Source organism: Pan paniscus, chromosome 2 (genome assembly GCF_029289425.2).
Source record: "Pan paniscus chromosome 2, NHGRI_mPanPan1-v2.0_pri, whole genome shotgun sequence".
Classification (NCBI taxonomy): domain Eukaryota; kingdom Metazoa; phylum Chordata; class Mammalia; order Primates; family Hominidae; genus Pan; species Pan paniscus.
Window position 1 is genome coordinate 188,376,684 of NC_085926.1, and position 18,098 is coordinate 188,394,781.

The 18,098-nt window shown below is 39.6% G+C and overlaps 1 protein-coding gene across 9 annotated transcripts in view; it reads left to right on the forward strand.

Moving 5' to 3' along the window:
- Window positions 1-5,124: 5,124 nt before the first annotated feature.
- The window catches only part of IL1RAP (interleukin 1 receptor accessory protein), a 147,456-nt gene continuing 134,482 nt past the window's right edge, over window positions 5,125-18,098 (forward strand). For 5 of the 9 annotated variants that reach the window (XR_010111709.1, XR_010111710.1, XM_034957893.3 and 2 more), the window contains exons 1-2: window positions 5,418-9,092; window positions 11,560-11,767. Coding sequence is in view for 3 of the 9 variants with exons in the window: in XM_034957893.3 (XP_034813784.1) it covers window positions 11,685-11,767 (83 nt within the window). In the remaining 6 variants the exon portion in view is untranslated. Of the gene's footprint in view, window positions 5,278-5,417; window positions 9,093-11,559; window positions 11,768-18,098 lie in introns of those variants that run through there. The other 4 variants (XM_008978661.4, XM_057301975.2, XM_063603026.1 and 1 more) reach the window with 4 other exon arrangements.

Genomic DNA, 18,098 nt, shown 5'->3' on the forward strand with positions numbered 1-18,098 from the left:
TTTCCTCTTCCAAACGACTTGAATTTCAATAGTTGGGTATATGTGTTTGAACAAATTAGCATATCTCTCCAACAAGGTAGAGTTGAGCTCTTAGTAATCAACATCTTATCATTCCTGTTTAATCTGCTTATTTCCCTACACCTAGCCAAATCAAACTGAAGGAAGAGAGGCTTTTGTCAGAAACAGATGCAATAAAAAGGAAGAGGGATACCTGACTTGGAAACCCAGGGCACCACAGAGGAAGTGGGGGCAGGCATAACTAAGTGCTGCGAGGGGAAATGTGAACACCCAGAGAACAGGTACAAGGGTCAGCTGGGGATGGAGGAAAAAAGAGCTGAGGGGTATAAAAGGTGGAAACGTAAAAGGGTTTGGAAGGTGATATAATTACTTTTTCCTTTTTTCACTTTTTTTTTTCTTTTCTCTTGGCTCCTGCCCTTCACCTTCCTTCCAAAAGCTCAAAATAAAATGTCTCTATAATGTGCTTTCTTTACTCTGTACCCAGCCAAATATATACACATATATATACGTATATATACACATATATATACGTGTATATATACGTATATATATAGACACACACACATATATATATATATATATATAAAATTTGTTGTTTTAGTTTTTGTCTTCCAATGATTCTGATCTCCCAAAAAAATGTAAATCAAAGGAAGAGGGCAATATATAAGTCACTTAATATCTTTGTATCAAAGTTTAACCATGAGAGTTTTGGACTGAATTTGTAACTCAACAAATGTTTATTCAATGAGTACTACGTGCAAAATATTGTCTGTTTGCCAGGGAAACATTATATTACCCTCCCGGAGTTAGCATTCTAGTGAAAACAGCATTCAATAAGTAAATTAATTAAAATGTTACATAATGTATTATTTGACTTGGTTGTCAGGAAAAGCTTTGCTGGGAAGATTATAGTGGAGCAGGGACATTAATGAAGATGTGAGTAAGAGGAGAGAACAAGCAACAGGGGAACAGCGGTCCAGCAAGGGGGAACAGCAGGTGCAAACACCCTAGTATGGGAACATGTTAGTGTGTTTGGTCGACAGCAAGGAGCATGCTATGGGAGATTGAAAGAAGCAACTCAGTGCTGGATCATGTAGGGCCACACAAGGACTTTTAGGCCATAATGACTATGGAAATTTATCTGATCATGATAAGAAATCACTATTTGAAAGCAGAGAATGACATATTTCTTGTAAAAGAATAATGAATATTTATATTGCATTTCTACGTGCCAATCCCCATTCCAAGTGTTTTACTTATATAATCTCATTTAATTTAAAAACAGCACTATAATGTATATTATTGTCATTGTTATTCATATTTTTCAGAGAATAAAACTGTGAAAAAATGAAATTAAGTAACTTGACCACATTATGTAAACTTGATCCCAGGTAGTCAGGCTTCAGATTCCTTGACCTCAATCACTAGCCTGTATTTATTCTATTTTCATTTATAAGGGTCTCTGAAGTAAGGGCAATAGACTCCTTGGGTAAGAGTTTAAGCAGGGACACCAGTGAGGGGAGAGATGGCAATGACTTGAACCATGGTTGTTGTGATGGAGAAGAGGAACAGTGTGGTTGGATTTGAGATGTGTTTTGAATGTAGAGGAAGCAGAAGGTTTATGGATATAATGTATACAGGCAATGAGAGAGAGTGATAACGCCAGCTTTTTGACCTGAGCAACTGGGTAAAAGACAGTGTTGCTTACAAAGCTCTGGTTTGGTGTGGGGCAGAAATAAAGTTTGAATTTGAACATGTAAAGTTTGAGATGTATTTAAAACATCCAAGAAGGAGATATGAAGGAGGTAATATGGTATACAAAGTCTGGTTTGGGCTTTAGATTTAGATTTGCAAGTTATTATCATATTGATATTTTAGAAGGCTATGTGTCTGTCTGAGTTCTCCTAGGTAGAGAATATAACCACTTCAAGGATTGAGCTCTAGGACACTGGAACCTTCAGAGATCATGAAGAGGTAGAGGATTCAATAAGAATCTGATAAGGAACAGCAGATGAAATACATGAAAAACAAAGAGTCAAGTATGAGAGAGTGTGAAAGAGCAACAGATTATCTGTGTCTAATGCTGCTGATACATGTACAATGAAGACAGAGAATTGATCACCACATTTGGCAAAGTGAAGATCATTACAGTTGCTGACTGTGGAGTGGTAGAGATAAATGTCTGAATGGATTGGGTTCAAGAGACTAGCAAACTCCTGATACGTCTTACAGCTACAGCAAGATAATTAAAGATAACCTAAAAAAAAGGTGGAGGGTAAAAGCTGGGAGAAGAAGAGAATAATAATACCTTTCCAAATACATCAATCAATTGCAAAATATTTTATTGTGCATCTTCTATACATCCAGCAGTATTAGTCACTGACATCAATGAATTTGTAGCTTCATTTATTCATTTAGGCAACTATTATTCATCAAATGTTTAGTATGTGATGGATATTTAATGGGTATAGCTTTAAAATATTTTTCTCAGTTGTTAGAATAACATTTTTTCATTTTTAATTATTACGGGTACATAATAGGTGTATATATGTATGGGTGACATGTGATGTTTTGATACATGCATACAATGTGTAATAATCACATCAGGGTAATGACAACAGGGTATCATCACCTTGACCATTTGTCACTTCTTTGAGGAACATTCCAATTTCACTCTTACTTATTTTAAAATGCATAATTAATTATTGTTGACTGTAGTCACTCTGTTGTGCTATCAAGTGCTGGGTATTATACATTCCAGCTAATTATATTTTTGCAACCGTTAACCATCCTCCCTTCCCCACAACTCCCTTGCCTCTGCTACTCTTCCCAGCCTCTGGTAACCATCATTCTACTCTCATATCTCAGTTCCTTTGTTTAATTTTTAGCTCCCACGTGTGAGAGAGAATTTGCAAAATTTGTCTTTCTGTGCTTGGTTTATTTCACTTAAATGTAAAAGGAAAAAGAGATGTTTCTATTTCTGTAATCCTAACATATCAATATTTTTTCACATTCCTTTCAATTGGTGTTCATCTCTCCACAACTTTTACTCAACCTTATTTTGTAAGCCTTTTTCTTTGTAGACACATTTCCATAATATGATAGTTATGATGCAAATATTTTATTGTGTGAGTAGACAGCATTGGTTAACTAATCATTTTCATTTCCAACCATTTATATTGTGTTCAAACTACAATATACTATGAATATTTGTCTATATGATTATTCGTCTTAATGTTATCTTCCTTAAGCTATGAGTAGCCCTTCAATGTCCAGGAATACATCTGGTTCAATTCTGAATTACTGGCATCTGTTTGGCTTCTAGGTAGTACACGAGACTGAGTAGCGGCTGAGAGCATGAACGTCGAGTGTCTCTAGTCTCATTTTGTATTCTCCACTTGTAGGCCTGTAGCCTTGGTCAAGTTATTTAAATTCCCTTTATCTCCTTTACGAACTGGAGATAATAATAGCACCCTCCAGGTTGTATTGACGGTTACCTGAGTTAATATACACAAAGTCCTTATGATTGCACCTTTTTATTTTGTAAGCACTGTGTAAATGTTTCAGTGTACCATATATATATATATATATATATATATATATATATATATATATGTCTGTGCCCAGAATATATTTAAGGAATGAATAATAAATCAGAAAAAGTTTTATTGTTGCTTCATACAGGTGACATTTTAAATTCTTTCGGATTATTTTCTCTTTGGTTCAGTGACAATGTTGTGAGCAGGTGCTGGGTCCCAGGTATCCAGAGATAAATAAAAATTTTGAGCAATTAATTTTCATAAGTGACGTCAAGAAGTAAAGTATCATGAACATTTCTATGGCTCCAATTACACTGATATTTCACCTTAGGAACTGAAGCTCCGCCAGGGCAGGGGCAGCCTCTGAGTTTCGTACTGCTGTGCACCTTTAGCAGCACGGGCATCTGCTGGTTTCATTTCCTTCCCACTCACCTGGGCCCTTTTCTTATTTCACATCTTTTTTCTCCTTTTCCTTAAATGCTTTCTCTGAATCTTGATTCTTGAAAATAAATTAGTAGGATTCAGTTAGGTAGGAGGAGGAGAAAAGAAGATGTGATGAGCAAGGTATGTGCGAAGACTTGTCAGTGTGGTAGGTGGCTTTGGTTAGGGGGTTTCAGAAATGGGGACGGGTCATGAAAGGGCCTTGCCAGTCAGGAAAAATCATGAGGCTCTAGCAGTAGGAACACAGCAGAAGGTGCCTGAACAAGAGAGATGACTTAATGAAAGCCTTTATAACGCTTCCCGGGATATATTACAGACTACCATCTACAGTGGCAGAGGGCAGCTGAAGGAAGGCTCTTGCAAAAACTTGGGGAAATGGAAATGAATGAAGGGAAATATTTGTTTTGAGATTATTTTCTTCTATGTAACCTATTAGTTCTTTTATTCGTTCACCATACATGTATTGAGTGCCTACTTTGTGTCAGGCACTGTGCTAGGCAATAGGTATATTACCAGTGGAAAATACAGATTTAGTCTTGCTGTCATGTCCTGTTGCTTGCTCATATGAACGTCAGTTCAAGACAGCAAGAGCTCAGGACTGCGGAGATCGCATCTACATCCTGCCGCGCTCTGTGCCGGCACAGGGTGGTTGCGAAAATCGTGCAGTCTGAATTGATTCAAGGCCTTGCAGCATGATTGCTAAATACGTCGAGACAGGAAGAAAGGGCAGGGTGGCACCGATCTCAACTGCGAGAGCACGATCTTGCATTGAGCGCATGTGTGCGCCTCGGTGTGTAGTGAGGGGCGTAGCTGCCCACAGCGCCTGGCAGCGTGCCGAGCTGCGCTGCAGGACTAACCCTCTCCTTTCCCAGCGCGCTCAAGCCCGCACAGGCGGTGGCGGGGAGCCGAAGGGGCCGAGCGCAGCCTTGCATCCGTCCGCGGGCGGGCCCGGCGCCGCGCCTCCTGGCGGTGGGCGGGACCGTCCAGGACGCCGCCCCGCGGCCGCAGCTCCTGGAAGCCCAGAGCGCTGGTGGATCGCGAGCCAAGGCGGCGGGTGGGGCCTGAGCCGTGAGGCCGTGGCCAATCGCGCCGCTCCGGGGGAGGAGCCCCAAAGGGGGAAAAGAAAGTGCGGCGGAAAGTAAGAGGCTCACTGGGGAAGACTGCCGGGATCCAGGTCTCCGGGGTCCGCTTTGGCCAGAGGCGCGGAAGGAAGCAGTGCCCGGCGACGCTGCACCCATCCCGGCTGCTTTTGCTGCGCCCTCTCAGCTTCCCAAGAAAGGTGAGTCTCGCGCCGCCGTGAGGGCTCAGAAGTCACCAAGCCGCAGAATCTCAGGGTAGACGGATTCTTAGAGATCCTATCGTTAAACCCTCCTACTTTACAGAAGAGGAAACTGAGGCACAGAACGAGGCAGCGGCTGGGATAGGTCATACTGCTAGTTAGGACTGTAGCCCGGATTCGAACCCAAACGTTCAGAGACCCATCTTTGCTTTGCAGGGATTTAAGTAACGCAGTTGTGGGACGTCTGCTCGTTGCCGCCCCCATCCTCAGCCCTTTGAGGGGTCCACCCTTGTTTTCCTCCTCACCGCCCCCTCCCCGCTACCAGCCCCCGCCCCCATCTCCTCCTCGGTTTCTCCAGACCGCTGCTGGAAGCGCCGAGGACAGAAGGAAGCGGTGTGTCCCAGCATGCCCACTCGGTATCACGTCGCTCTCAGCGCAGAGCTGTGACAGCCTGGGAAAATGCTGCTTGCAGCCTCACTCCCTCTTCCCCTGACCTGCTTTCTCAGAAAGATGCCCCTGCCGAGGGTGTCGGACCAGCTTCTGGAGGAGCACGGGGAGAGAGGAGGGAGGCCCGGGCGCCGGTGACCTCCTATGGTACTGTTTCTTCCCAGCCCCGGAGGAAGCGGAGCTAGTGGCCCTGTGGGGCACAGGGTGCCCCTCACTTGGGAAGAGCTGACTTCATGGAACCATAGAGCCCCTTCCCTCTTCTAAATACTGAGAGGGAGCAAGGAAGCTGAGTTAAAGAGAAAATCACAAACATAAAAGCAAACTTCTGCTGTTTCCTTTAAGAGCTAGCCCACAGCCTGTCTTCCCTCCACCTTCTGGTTGTGAAATTGTGACCCAGGGCGCCACGCGAAGCATTCTGCTGCTCTGCTGTACAGATCCCTGGTTTAGCTACTGGATGAGAAAGAGGACTTGAGTTTTGACTCCAGCTCTTCCATGTATTAGCTGTGTGAACTTGGGCAAGTTATCTCACCTTTCTGATACTGGGTTTTTCTTTTCTTTCTTTCTTCCTTTCTTTTTTTTTTTTTTTTTCAGCCGAAAAATGGAGATTTATAATGGTCACAATGAGCCCTTTGGGTAGTTGGAAGGATGAAATGGGATCATTCAAGTAGCATGTTTAGCACAGTGCCTGGCCTGGCATCTGGTTGGTTCAAAACCAATGGCAACTATTGTAAATATTGTTACATAGTAACCTTGCAGACAGTGGGTTTTCAGAAAGGTGATTTCATACTATCTTACGGAGGCATTTTTTAAAAATCTGTAAATGTGGTGTCTTTCTTCTTTTGAATTTGAGCGGCTCTTTTATAATAAGAATTTTCTGAATGTTGTCCATATGTGATGTGGATCATGGATGCTTAGCTCGAAATGTAAAATTGATGTTTCTCGGTGATATGAATTTCCTACTAGTTTTTAGGTCAAACCTCAGGCCTGTGAACTGCCCTGATCTGAGACATCCTTTATTGACAAAGAGGGTCTTGAAATGGATGAGAGGCAGAAAGACAAGAAGAGAAAGTTGGAAGTTGCAGCTGTGTTACAGATTATTCTAAGCCTTCTATTCTTGCTCTCTTAGGTCAGTCGAGCAACCTTACATTTTTCATCTAGCATCAGAAAACAAACAAAATTCTCATATATTTCTTTTGGATTGTACAGAGATGCTGCTAAATGCAGACCCTTCTGGACACAAACTTGCCTTATTTAAACACGAACACACAGACATTCACATGCCCACACTAGTCTTCCTGTATTATTGGTATTTTAAAATTAAATGGATTCCCTCCCACACCCTTACCCTTCTCATGACAATTGATTTTATTCTGATGAACTTCATGCAATGATTTACTACTATCTACTGGCTTTGCCATGCGTCCTTAAATTGAGTGTCCAGCATTTGTAGTTGGCTGCCTCCTGCACAGGCCATAGCATTTCTATGCAGTATTGGTAAGTGCTTGAGAACAGAGTGTGATACATCTTGATGGAAGATAAGAGCCCAGTGGTGCCCACTTAGGTACCTCCCGCACCAAGCATTAGTAAAGGATGGGATCACCTGCTTCTATCAGCTTGTTCCATGTACATGCATTGTGGTGAGCTGGCTGGGATATGACTGAATGTGTGCCTGAGAGACAGGGGCCTTGTGGGGGAAAAGGAAAATGTTCAAAATAAGGTCAGATCATGAGGATGGAAGGGAGATTAAAAGCTAATTCCTTTGGTTCTGATTCTTCAAAGAAAGGTTGGTCAATTATACCCATATCTTTATACAGATTATATTACTTGTTACCAAAACCATATATATGTATAGAACTTTAAAATTTCCAAAGTGCATTCTGCATATATGATACTCCTTGTTACTCACAATAGCCCTGGGAGGACATGGCAAGAATATTAATAGAGGAAGGAGCCCAGGTTTTGTGGTCAGACCTACTTGATTTCAAATTCCAGCTCTCATGCCTGAGTAGTTGGGTGATATTGAGCAGTTTACTTAATCATTTGAAGTTTCTGTTTTATCCAGTTCTAAAATGGAAAAAAAATGCTTACTTTAAAAATCTGTGTAAAGAATAAATTCAATAGAATAATGTCAAGTACATGTAGTGAATAGGTGCTCATTAAATGATATCTCTTCTTAGCTAGTCTCAATTTATTTAGAACATAACTGGAATGAGACTCAGAGAAATGAAAAGTTGCTAGAGGTCATGTGTTAGTATGTTTCAACTCTGGGAATACAGTTCACACTTTTTCATGTCTAGTTTAGGGCATTTCCCATCACACTCTGTTTCCTCGCCAATGAGATATTTAACAATTTACTTCAGTTATAAGGTTGACCTTATTTGTCTGGTTATTTCAGGATATCCTTTTTGTTGAAAAGTGGGTATTTTCTTGCGAAGAGAACAATCCTTAAGCACAGTTCTGTAGAGTTTAGTGGAGCCAACTGTCATAAGAGGGTATTTAAAGCAATGGTCTCTAAGACAACCTTCCTACTCTCCTGTGTTGGATGTAATACACCTTTGATTCCTAAGAGAAAGGGTACTAACTAAGAAGACATAAAGTACAGAATTATATCACTCTTTTCTTCCTGTTGTGAGTGGTTTCTTCCCTCTGCCATCCTCATGCTAGTTCAAAGGCTAGTTCATAACAACAAATGTTATGAGTGTCCATAGCATTATTCAACTTTTTTTTTTTTGACAATTTTGTGGGTACTGAGTAGAGTAGACAGAATAATGTGCAAAGGTGGCATTTGCAGAAAGAGACCACTACTTCCTGGTGGTGCTGATTACTTGTCTGGAGTTTCACTCCTCCTTGTGGAAAGTGATGGCTGGAGGCTCATGTTGGAAGATGAAGGGATCTGTTTCTGGCCCAGGCAGTGGGGCTGTTCATCTGCTGAGACTTCTCATAGGCCATTAGATCTCTCTTCTTTGTAGCAAGCACACAGGCTTGCAAACGCAGTTATACAAGAAACATTTTGCTCCTTGCTTTTGGCATTTTGGAGCATATGTTTGCTCCCATAGGTAAGCAGTTAGCATCATCTTACCTGGCACAGTTAGGAAAGCAGAATGTGGCTTGAGGAAATCAGAGGACGTAGAAAAAAACAAAGATTATCTCCAGCCTATACACAGCTTCATTTGTTGCTCAACTTCATCAGGCTTTTGCTGGTGACACAGATGTAGGATCTGGTGAGTCACTGTTGCCTTGCCCATGAAATATTAAAGAGAGCCACCTACTGTGCTCTTTGCCCATTTTGGAAATTGTTCTGCGCGGAAAAAAAAGAAGAAGAAAAGAAAAAAGAAACACCAAAGAATAGGAAGGTTACAGAACATTTGGTAAGTGATATTTCGGTGGATAAATTCAGGTTAGCCATTCATTTGCTGCCTTTTTTTTTTTTAAATGATAATGCATGGTTTACACTGATAGGGTTGTTAGGAGACATCCCTTTGGTCTGACTTTATTCTAACTCTCTCTAGCAGCTGTGGTAGTGTGGATTTTGAGAGTCTGGCTGAAATCTGAGGCAAGTTATTCTATAGAGATGATCTTTTGGCTCTGCAGCTAGGAAATAGGGACACTGACGCCTGCTTAGAAGCTTAAGTCCCTATTTATTTCAACATCTTATTCATAGAAAACATTTAATAAACACTGATTCTGTCTTCTGCCAACAACTCCTTCAATGTATTAGTCTGTTAAATTACGATCATCATAATTTAACAGGTACTCTTTACTTGTCTCCATCATTATTTGTGCTGAGTATCTTAAATATATCATCTCATTCAATCCTCACAATAATCCTGTGTATTTTTTTAGGAAACCGAGGCTCATAGAGTTACGTAGCATGGCCTATGTATTAGTCTGTGTTCATGCTGCTGATAAAGACAGACCCAAGACTGGGCAGTTTGCAAAAGAAAGAGGTTCATTGGACTTATAGTTCCACATGGCTGGGGAGGCCTGACAATCATGGCGGAAGTCAAGGAGGAGCAAGTCACATCTTACGTGGATGGCAGCAGGCCAAAAAAGAGAACTTGTGCAGAGAAACTCTCATTTTTAAAACTATCTGATCTTGTGAGACCCATTCACTATCACAAGAATAGCATGGGACAGACCTACCCCACATGATTCAGTCATCTCCCGCTGGGTCCCTCCCACAACATGTGAGAATTATGGGAGCTACAAGATGAGATTTGGGTGGGGACACAGAGCCAAACCATATCAGCCTGTGTAACAGCACAAAGCAAGACATGATGCTGAGACTCATCTACGCATTTTATTCTAGAGTTAGGAAGAACTTCCAATTGTCCCACCTCTGGACTAGAACTGGGGACTTAGACTAAGACTGATAACCTACCCAATTATCATCCTACGTCCTCATCCCGGTACTACCTTGCCTGTGACTGAGAAATATCTTTACCTTTGGACCTAAAATGTGGGAGAGCCAAACTAGATGATCTCTAAATTTCTTCTGCTATAATGCATTGTGTATCTTTAAGATTCCTTTCAACTTTGAGATTCTGTAATCACATCTATTTGCAAAAGTTAAAGCTAAAATGGAGAAAGGGGAGTAAAAAGAAAATACTCTTATTGTTTTATTCCCTGGAGATGTATTTTTCTGAACAAACAAAGATGAGCAAGAGAAATCAGCATTTCATCGGCACATGTACTTTTGTCATTTCATTTAAACATAAAAATAACTCTCAGATATATATTATTATTTGCCTTTTGCAAATGAAAGAACTGAGGCTCAGAGAGACTTATAGACTTGCCCAAGGTTTCCTAATTAGTAAAGATTGGAACCTGCGTGGGCCTGAGTGCAAAGCCTTTTGGTCCACTACAGCATATTTACTAGATACCACACCATGAAATCTGGAAACTCATATAACCAGATTCGTAAATGCCCCATCTCTGTATCCTCACATCACACTACCTCAGCTTCTGTCTTCTCCTCTTCTTCTACTCTTTCCTTTCCAAACATACTGCTCCAATCCTTTCTTGATTCTCTGCAGCTCACAAAACCCCTTTTAAATGCATATAACATCTTCTATCTCTATTGTTATTATTATTATTTTTTTACTGTGGTCCTGGAATTTGTAATTTGTGCTTTTGTTTTTGTTCATCCCCATTGGGCACAGGACAGAATAAGCCATGCCATCAGCTGAGAGACTTACAAATGTCTCTATCTAATCTGTGTGTCAATCATGTTTCTATCTAGCTCTATTTATTAGTGAAATTAAAGAAAGATAGAGCATATTAAGCCCCTAGCTCTTAATAGTTGGCACCTAGAAGGGACTTGGTAAATATTCATTCCTTCCTCATCATTCAGCACTGCTGTTTACCCAAATCATTACTCATTTAATGAATCTCAGATGGAGAGGGGGAGTATATTGAGTAGATGCCCCAGCTGGTCTAAGAGAATGTGCCACAGTTTGGCAAGCAATTGGGATGGTAAAGGATAGGAAATGAATGTGATATTTACCTTAAAATATCTGCTGAGGATATAGTTTATTCTGCCCTGTACCTAGCACAGTGACTCATATATAAGAAGGGCAAAATTAAATGCATGATGGGTTCATATTATGTCAGTAGGCCCAAAATTGACTTTCTGGATTTCTCGTGCTTTATTGATAGTATTAGTTGTGTCAAAGTTTGCCTCTACAGACTAATAAAGTAGTTTTAATTTCCTTTAATTCTATGGTCACAAAATCAGACAATGATAAGGAGTCATAGGCTCCAAGAAGGTTAGACATTATTGGCTCAATGATGGGAAAACCCGTTTCTGTCCTAATAATAAAGGGCATTTTGCAGAAAACACGGTGAAGGATGATGCTGAAGTGCCCGTTTGTATATATTGACAGCAAGACCAGTGTCAAGTGTCATAAATAAATTGCCAGAGAGAAAGTAGGAAGTTTCCATTGAAGTGGGCAGCTGCAATGAGCTTCGATCTCAAGATTTCTAAAAGCATTGAAGAATTTACATCACTTCAACTATTATTTTCTGTTGAACATGAGAACAGGTAACCTTTTATGTCTAGTTTATATCCAGCAGATGCTTGTGATTTCTACCTTTCTGGCACGAAAGTCCTCATGATTACACGGCTTCCTCCTCTGCCAATCAATGCTAATGGCAAGAGAAATGAGAAGCAGTCATTTTATAAGCATTATGTCTGGAAATGTTCCTTTCATTGATAGCAGTTTCTTAACGCCAGTATGGTTAGATGCTATGGCAACTTAAAATTGTGTTTCCATAATATAGTGGACATTGATGTCAAACTGATCTGCCTGGGTTTGACTTTGGCCGAATTATTTGGTCTATCTTTGCCTTATTTTTATGATCTGTAAAATGGGGATAATAAAACCCATCTTGTCAGGCCTTTGGTAAGTGTCAATCATATGCCATGACATTTGTCAAGAGGCTTATGCATAGGGATTTTAACCTCTATTACAATTAACAACAGCAATGAGAATTGTTCCATTGCATGCCCAGATGGATACTAAATTAGAAAAAGAAAGATCCAGGTTGAAATAATAACAGCTTTTTTTAAATATAGAACTTTAAGTTGTCAAAATGCTTGTTATTGTATATGCAAATGTATACACATGTAACTTTTTTTTTTGCAATAATTCTGAGGTAATCAGGGCAGGTGTTGCTAATGTTTTACATCCTGAGTCTCAAAGGGGCTACATATTTACTACGGCCAAGCAGCTAATAAATAGTAGAACTGGGACTTGGACCCTAGTTTTCTAACTCCAAGATTATGTCATTTTTTTTTTCCTCAGTCAATCAGCCCTGGTCCTGGTTAGTTGCGTTTCCTTCTCCAGACTTCTTGCTTTCACCCTGAAAATGAGCAATTTGGAAAATATTATGTCTAAGGTAGAGAGTTTTATAAATCTGTGACTGTAGAACAATGTCTTAGGAGGTATCTCATTGGCCTCGGTGAGAATTACAACCGGGTACTGCACAGAGAGTCAGATCCATAAAGACCCCTTTATGTCCTTAAGGATCTGATTCTGCCACATTACTCTGACCTACAGATCATTCCCCATCTGCCCCATCCCCTTCAGGACCCAGGTTTGGGGATGGGAAGAAAAAGTAGATGACTCGGTTAGGCACATGGACATTTAATATTTGGGAAATGATAATAGAGCCTTTCTTAAAAAAAAGCAAGTTCTGTATCACCGTTAATCTCCATAGTTTTCTACAACAAAATAAAGGAGAAAATATTTTGCTTTAGTTTGGATTCTAGCGTTGAGTACACATTTTCTGCTTTCTTCTTTTGAGCTCTTAGTGCCCACAGAAGAAGCTTGACTCTCATTAAAATGTGAGTTGTTTCTGTTTATAGAAATGATGGAGACTTGAGAATGGTAATACACACTAAGTAGCACTTTTCTGGAAGATTATACTTCAGTTTCCCAATTACAGAGTGAGACAGTGGTGGGGGCAGCAGATTGAATGAATAGAGTAGATAGTAAGAAGTAGGCTGAGCTTCGGAATCAGGCTGGGTTTGAATTCTAGATACTGCATGCCTAGCCTGTCCAGACTTAGTTTTCTCACCTGTAAAATGGTAATAAACATGCCTGCCTGCCTTTGCTTCCTTCCTTCCTTCCTTCCTTCCTTCCTTCCTTCCTTCCTTCCTTCCTTCCTCCCTCCCTCTCTTCATTTCTCTTCCTTCCTTCTTCCCTTCTTTCCTCTTCTTTCCTTCCTATTATCTATGTATCTATCTATCTATCTATCTCTATTTATTAATAAGGTTCAAGTAAGAAAAAATATATTAAGCCTCTAGCTTTTAATAGCTGGCACCTAGAAGGCACTCAGTAAATATTCATTCCTTCCTCTTCATTCAGTGCTGCTGTTTACCCAAAGCCTCTCTCAGATGGAGAGGGGGAGTATATCAAGTAGATGCCCCAGCTGGTCTAAGAGAATGTGCCACAATTTGGCAAACAATTGGGATGGCAAAGGATAGGAAATGAATGTAATATTTACCTTAAAATATCTCAGAATCTTTCATGTGTAGGAGGAATTAGACCAGTGATAAATTGCAGTCCATGTATCTTTCACATCAGAATCATGTGGATACCTTCTGAAATGAGCAGATATCTAGGATTTCTGCACTGAAATCTAAGAATCACTGGATTAGAATTTTCAGTACTGAGAGGCAGGATATTGTAGGGGTTTGAATTTGGATTCAAATTCTGCTCCCTCAGTGTAAACCTAAGGAAGTTATTTAACTTTTCTATGTTACTCATTGGGTTGTGGGGAGAAGTAAGTAATTTAATACATATGAAGTGCCTAAAACACAGTTTTACTTACTGTATAAGCCAGTCTTTGAAATACCTTGCATGACTTTGTTTAACTTACATTTTATTTCCTCTCTAACTAAATGTCCTAGATAACTACTTGGCTAACTCTTTCATTTGCTTAAAGTCTTTGTTCAATATCTCCTCAGGGAAGCCTACTTGGATTGCTTGAATTTGCATGGGTTGGGGTAGGGGAAGCAGGAATAGGGCTGCTTGCTCTCTGAAATCCTGATCTCCCTTACCCTACTCTTATTTTTCCTTTATTCTGTGGCATTTGGTGCCTTATAAGCTTACACATACTATTTTATTATTTTATTTAGTCTATTTTTAAAATTTAACTTTTATTTTAAATTCAGGGGTACATGTGCAGGTTTGTTACCTAGGTAACCTTGTGTCGTGGGGATTTGTTATACAGATTATTTCATTGCCCGGGTATTAAGCCTAGCACCCATTAGTAATTTTTCCTGATTCTCTCCCTCCTCCCACCTATCACCCTCCAATGGGCCCCAGTGTGTGTTGTTTTCCTTTATGTGTTCATGTGTTCTCATTTAGCTCCCAATTCTAAGTGAGAACATGCAGGATTAGGTTTTCTGTTCCTCTGTTAGTTTGCTAAGGATAATGGTCCCCAGCTCTATCCATGTTTCTGTAAAGGACATAATCTCATTCCTTTTTATGGCTGCATAGTATTCCACGGTGTATATGTACCATATTTTCTTTATCCAGTGTACCAATGACGGGCATTTAGGTTGATTTCATGTCTTTGCTATTGTGAATAGTGCTCAGTGAACATACACATGCATATGTCTTTATAATAGAATAATTTATATTCCTTTGGGTGTATACCCAGTAATGAGATTGCTGGGTTGAGTGGTATTTCTTTTTGTAGGTCTTTGAGGAATTGCCACACTGTCTTCCACAATGGTTGAACTGATGTGCACTCCCACCAACAGTGTATAGTGTTCCTTTTTCTCTGCAACCTTGCCAGCATCTGTTATTTTCTGACTTTTTAATAGTAGCCATTCTGACTGGTGTGAGATGGTATCTCGTTGTAGTTTTGATTTGAATTTCTCTAATGATTAGTGATGTTTTATTCATATGCTTGCTGGTTTCATGTATGTCTTTGGAAAGGGTCTGTTCATGTCCTTTGCTCATTTTTTTAAAATGGGTTGTTTTTTCTTGTAAATTTGTGTAAGTTCCTTCTAGATGCTGGATATTAGACCTTTGTCAGATGCATAGTTTGCAAAATTTTTCACCCATTCTGTAGGTTTCCTGTTTGCTCTGCTGATCATTTCTTTTGTTGTGCACAAGCTCTTTAATTAGATCCTATTTGTCAATACTTGCTTTTGTTGCAACTGCTTTTCGTGTCTTCATTATGAAAAATCTTTGCTCATTCCTATGTCCAGAATGGCATTGGCTAGGTTGTCTTCCAGGGTTTTAAGTCTTTAATCCATCCTGAGTTAATTTTTACGTATGATGTAAGGAAGGGGTTCAATTTCAATCTTCTTCATATGGCTAGCCAGTTACCCCAGCATTATTTATTGAATAAGAAATCCTTTCCTCATTTCTTATTTTTTATTTCACCTCCAATAGATTATAAAGTCCACAAGGACAGGGACACTTGATTTGCTTATTGCTGTATCCCAAGTGCCGAGAATAGTTTCTAGCAAATAGCAAATGGCCAATAAGGAGGCAATGATACATAAATAAGTGTATGGATAGATGTTAGTGTGATTATTTGTCCCCAAGAAGTAGAAAGAGATAGAACCGGATAAGACAGTAAATTATACATGTAATATTGAAATAAAATTTGACATACATATATGTACATATACACACATATATATACACATTTACACACATACATGTACATATGTATATATAAGTGTATGTGTGTATTTTTGGAGTGTTGAGTATATATTTAAATATTGAAGTAATAATTTATGTCTATGTACATATATATGCGTGTGTACATGTATATATGTGTATGTAAAAATAAGTGTCTATTTTTCTATATATTTAGGAGTTTTTCAAAGCTACCTGAGGAAACAGAGGTGTTGAAGTGTTTGTTAGGTTGCTATAGCGATAGGGAGAAAGATGAAAATATGTACATATGAGTCAAGAGACAACAGACAAACAGAAGAAATAGAAGTGATTTCAGGACAAGAAATGAAAGGCTAAGATTAAAACAGCAACCAACGTTGGAGGGACATAGAAGAGGGACAGTTTTTAAGTAGACTAGTCAGAGAAGTGATCTCCGAGAAACTGACATTTGAACTAAGACAAAAGCCTGAGAAGGACCCAGGATAGGCCTGAGGTCGTCACTGAGGTGGTGCGCCAAGTAAGAGGCAGTGAAGAGCTGGAAATAAGGTTCTAAGATAGGCAAGGCCTAGGTCAGACTGGTCTGCAGGCTATGGTGAGGAGTTTGGATTTTACGCAAAGTGTAGCAGGAAGTCACTGAAAAGACAGAAGCAGGATGATGAGCAGGTCAAAGGTATTTAGAGCCTTGAACAGAGAGTGAAGGAAAATGGAAGAACTTATTTATAAGATGAGAAGACCAACTGCTCTGATTTCATCATGTAGGCTGTTATGAACAGATGAGAAAGACAATTTGGTTTCATTGATGTTTCATTCATAGGCTCTCATTCCCATTAGAACATTTCAAAAGGGAAAACAAAAACCCAGCTAAAATAGGGAAAACCTATATATGTAGATGTGGCTTTGCTTTTTCTCAAATGATACCATTCTTATTTCCAAATGCATTAAGTAATGGATGGAAATGTATGCACTATTGCTCAATTCAATTCAGCTGGAAATTTTGCAGTTCTTGTGTAGGTGTTTTATGTAATCAATTCCCCAAAACACTGAACCTAGAGCTATTTCCTTATGAAACTTTAGCTACCAGTTTCTGAAATCTGTCGTAGTGAAGAGTAAGCATGTGAAAGGCAAATTAAATTCCATACAAGATCAATTTCTTCTTTCTGACTCTACAGATTTAAATGGTACCTAACTCTTGAAGAAGTAGCTTACAGGTCATCTCTTCCGTGATGTGTTTACTGGGCCCGTGCACATATAATCTCATACATGCCTCTTCATAATATGAGTTTAAAATAGCTTGATAACATATGCCAGACTCCATTTCAAATTTTCTATAAATAATTTCTTTCTGAAGTCTCGGAATAACCGTATGTGGCAGGTGAAGTTATAATCACCATTTTACACAAGACAAAACTGAGACCAGGAATCACAGAGTTGATCAGTGGTAGAGTCAATATTGGAAATTGAGCAAGCTTAATCGTTATACTATTCTGCTCTTTGATTGTAAAAAGTAAACCTGCACATTTATTCACCTCTATTTGTCCCACTTACTTTGTGGTGCCTTATATGAAGGAATAGTTCAATAAGCATATTGAATCAGTGAATTAATCTGTGACCTATTCTTTCAAGTTGTATCATTTCATTAGCAAATAGTGATAAAAACGTGGGTTTTAGACTGAGACAACCTAGGTAGGCAGAAGGTACTCACTACCTCTGTGATATGGTAAAATTACTAACATCTCTAAACCTCTTTCTTCATCTATGTTGTTGGCACAAATGTAGGGCTGTTGTGAGGATTACATGAAGTGTGCATGTAAAGCACTCAGCACAGTTCCTGGAACATAATTAGAGCTGAGTCTATCTGAACTGTTTTTATTATTTTTTGAACTAAAATAACCTCCTCAAACATGATTACAATTATGTACCAGGCAGTTTTTTAGTTGTGCTTGTTCTATTAACTTTCTTTTAAAAATCAAAGCCAAAGATTCAATCATATAATCAGTGATGTTAATTTTGTTCCAGGGCTCATCCTGGCACCCTGCCCTCAGCAGGTCATGCAGTGTGGATTCTGAAAGGCCCTCTTATAGGAAGGAAGGCCAGTTCTGGAGAACAGCATGAGAGCAAAAGGTGCTGTGTGACCACCCTTTTTTCCTCCATACATCTGACATAGCTAAAGGCAGCACTTCCAACCTTGCCTATCTATCTCCCTAGCCTGGATCTACCTTGCTGGAAAGT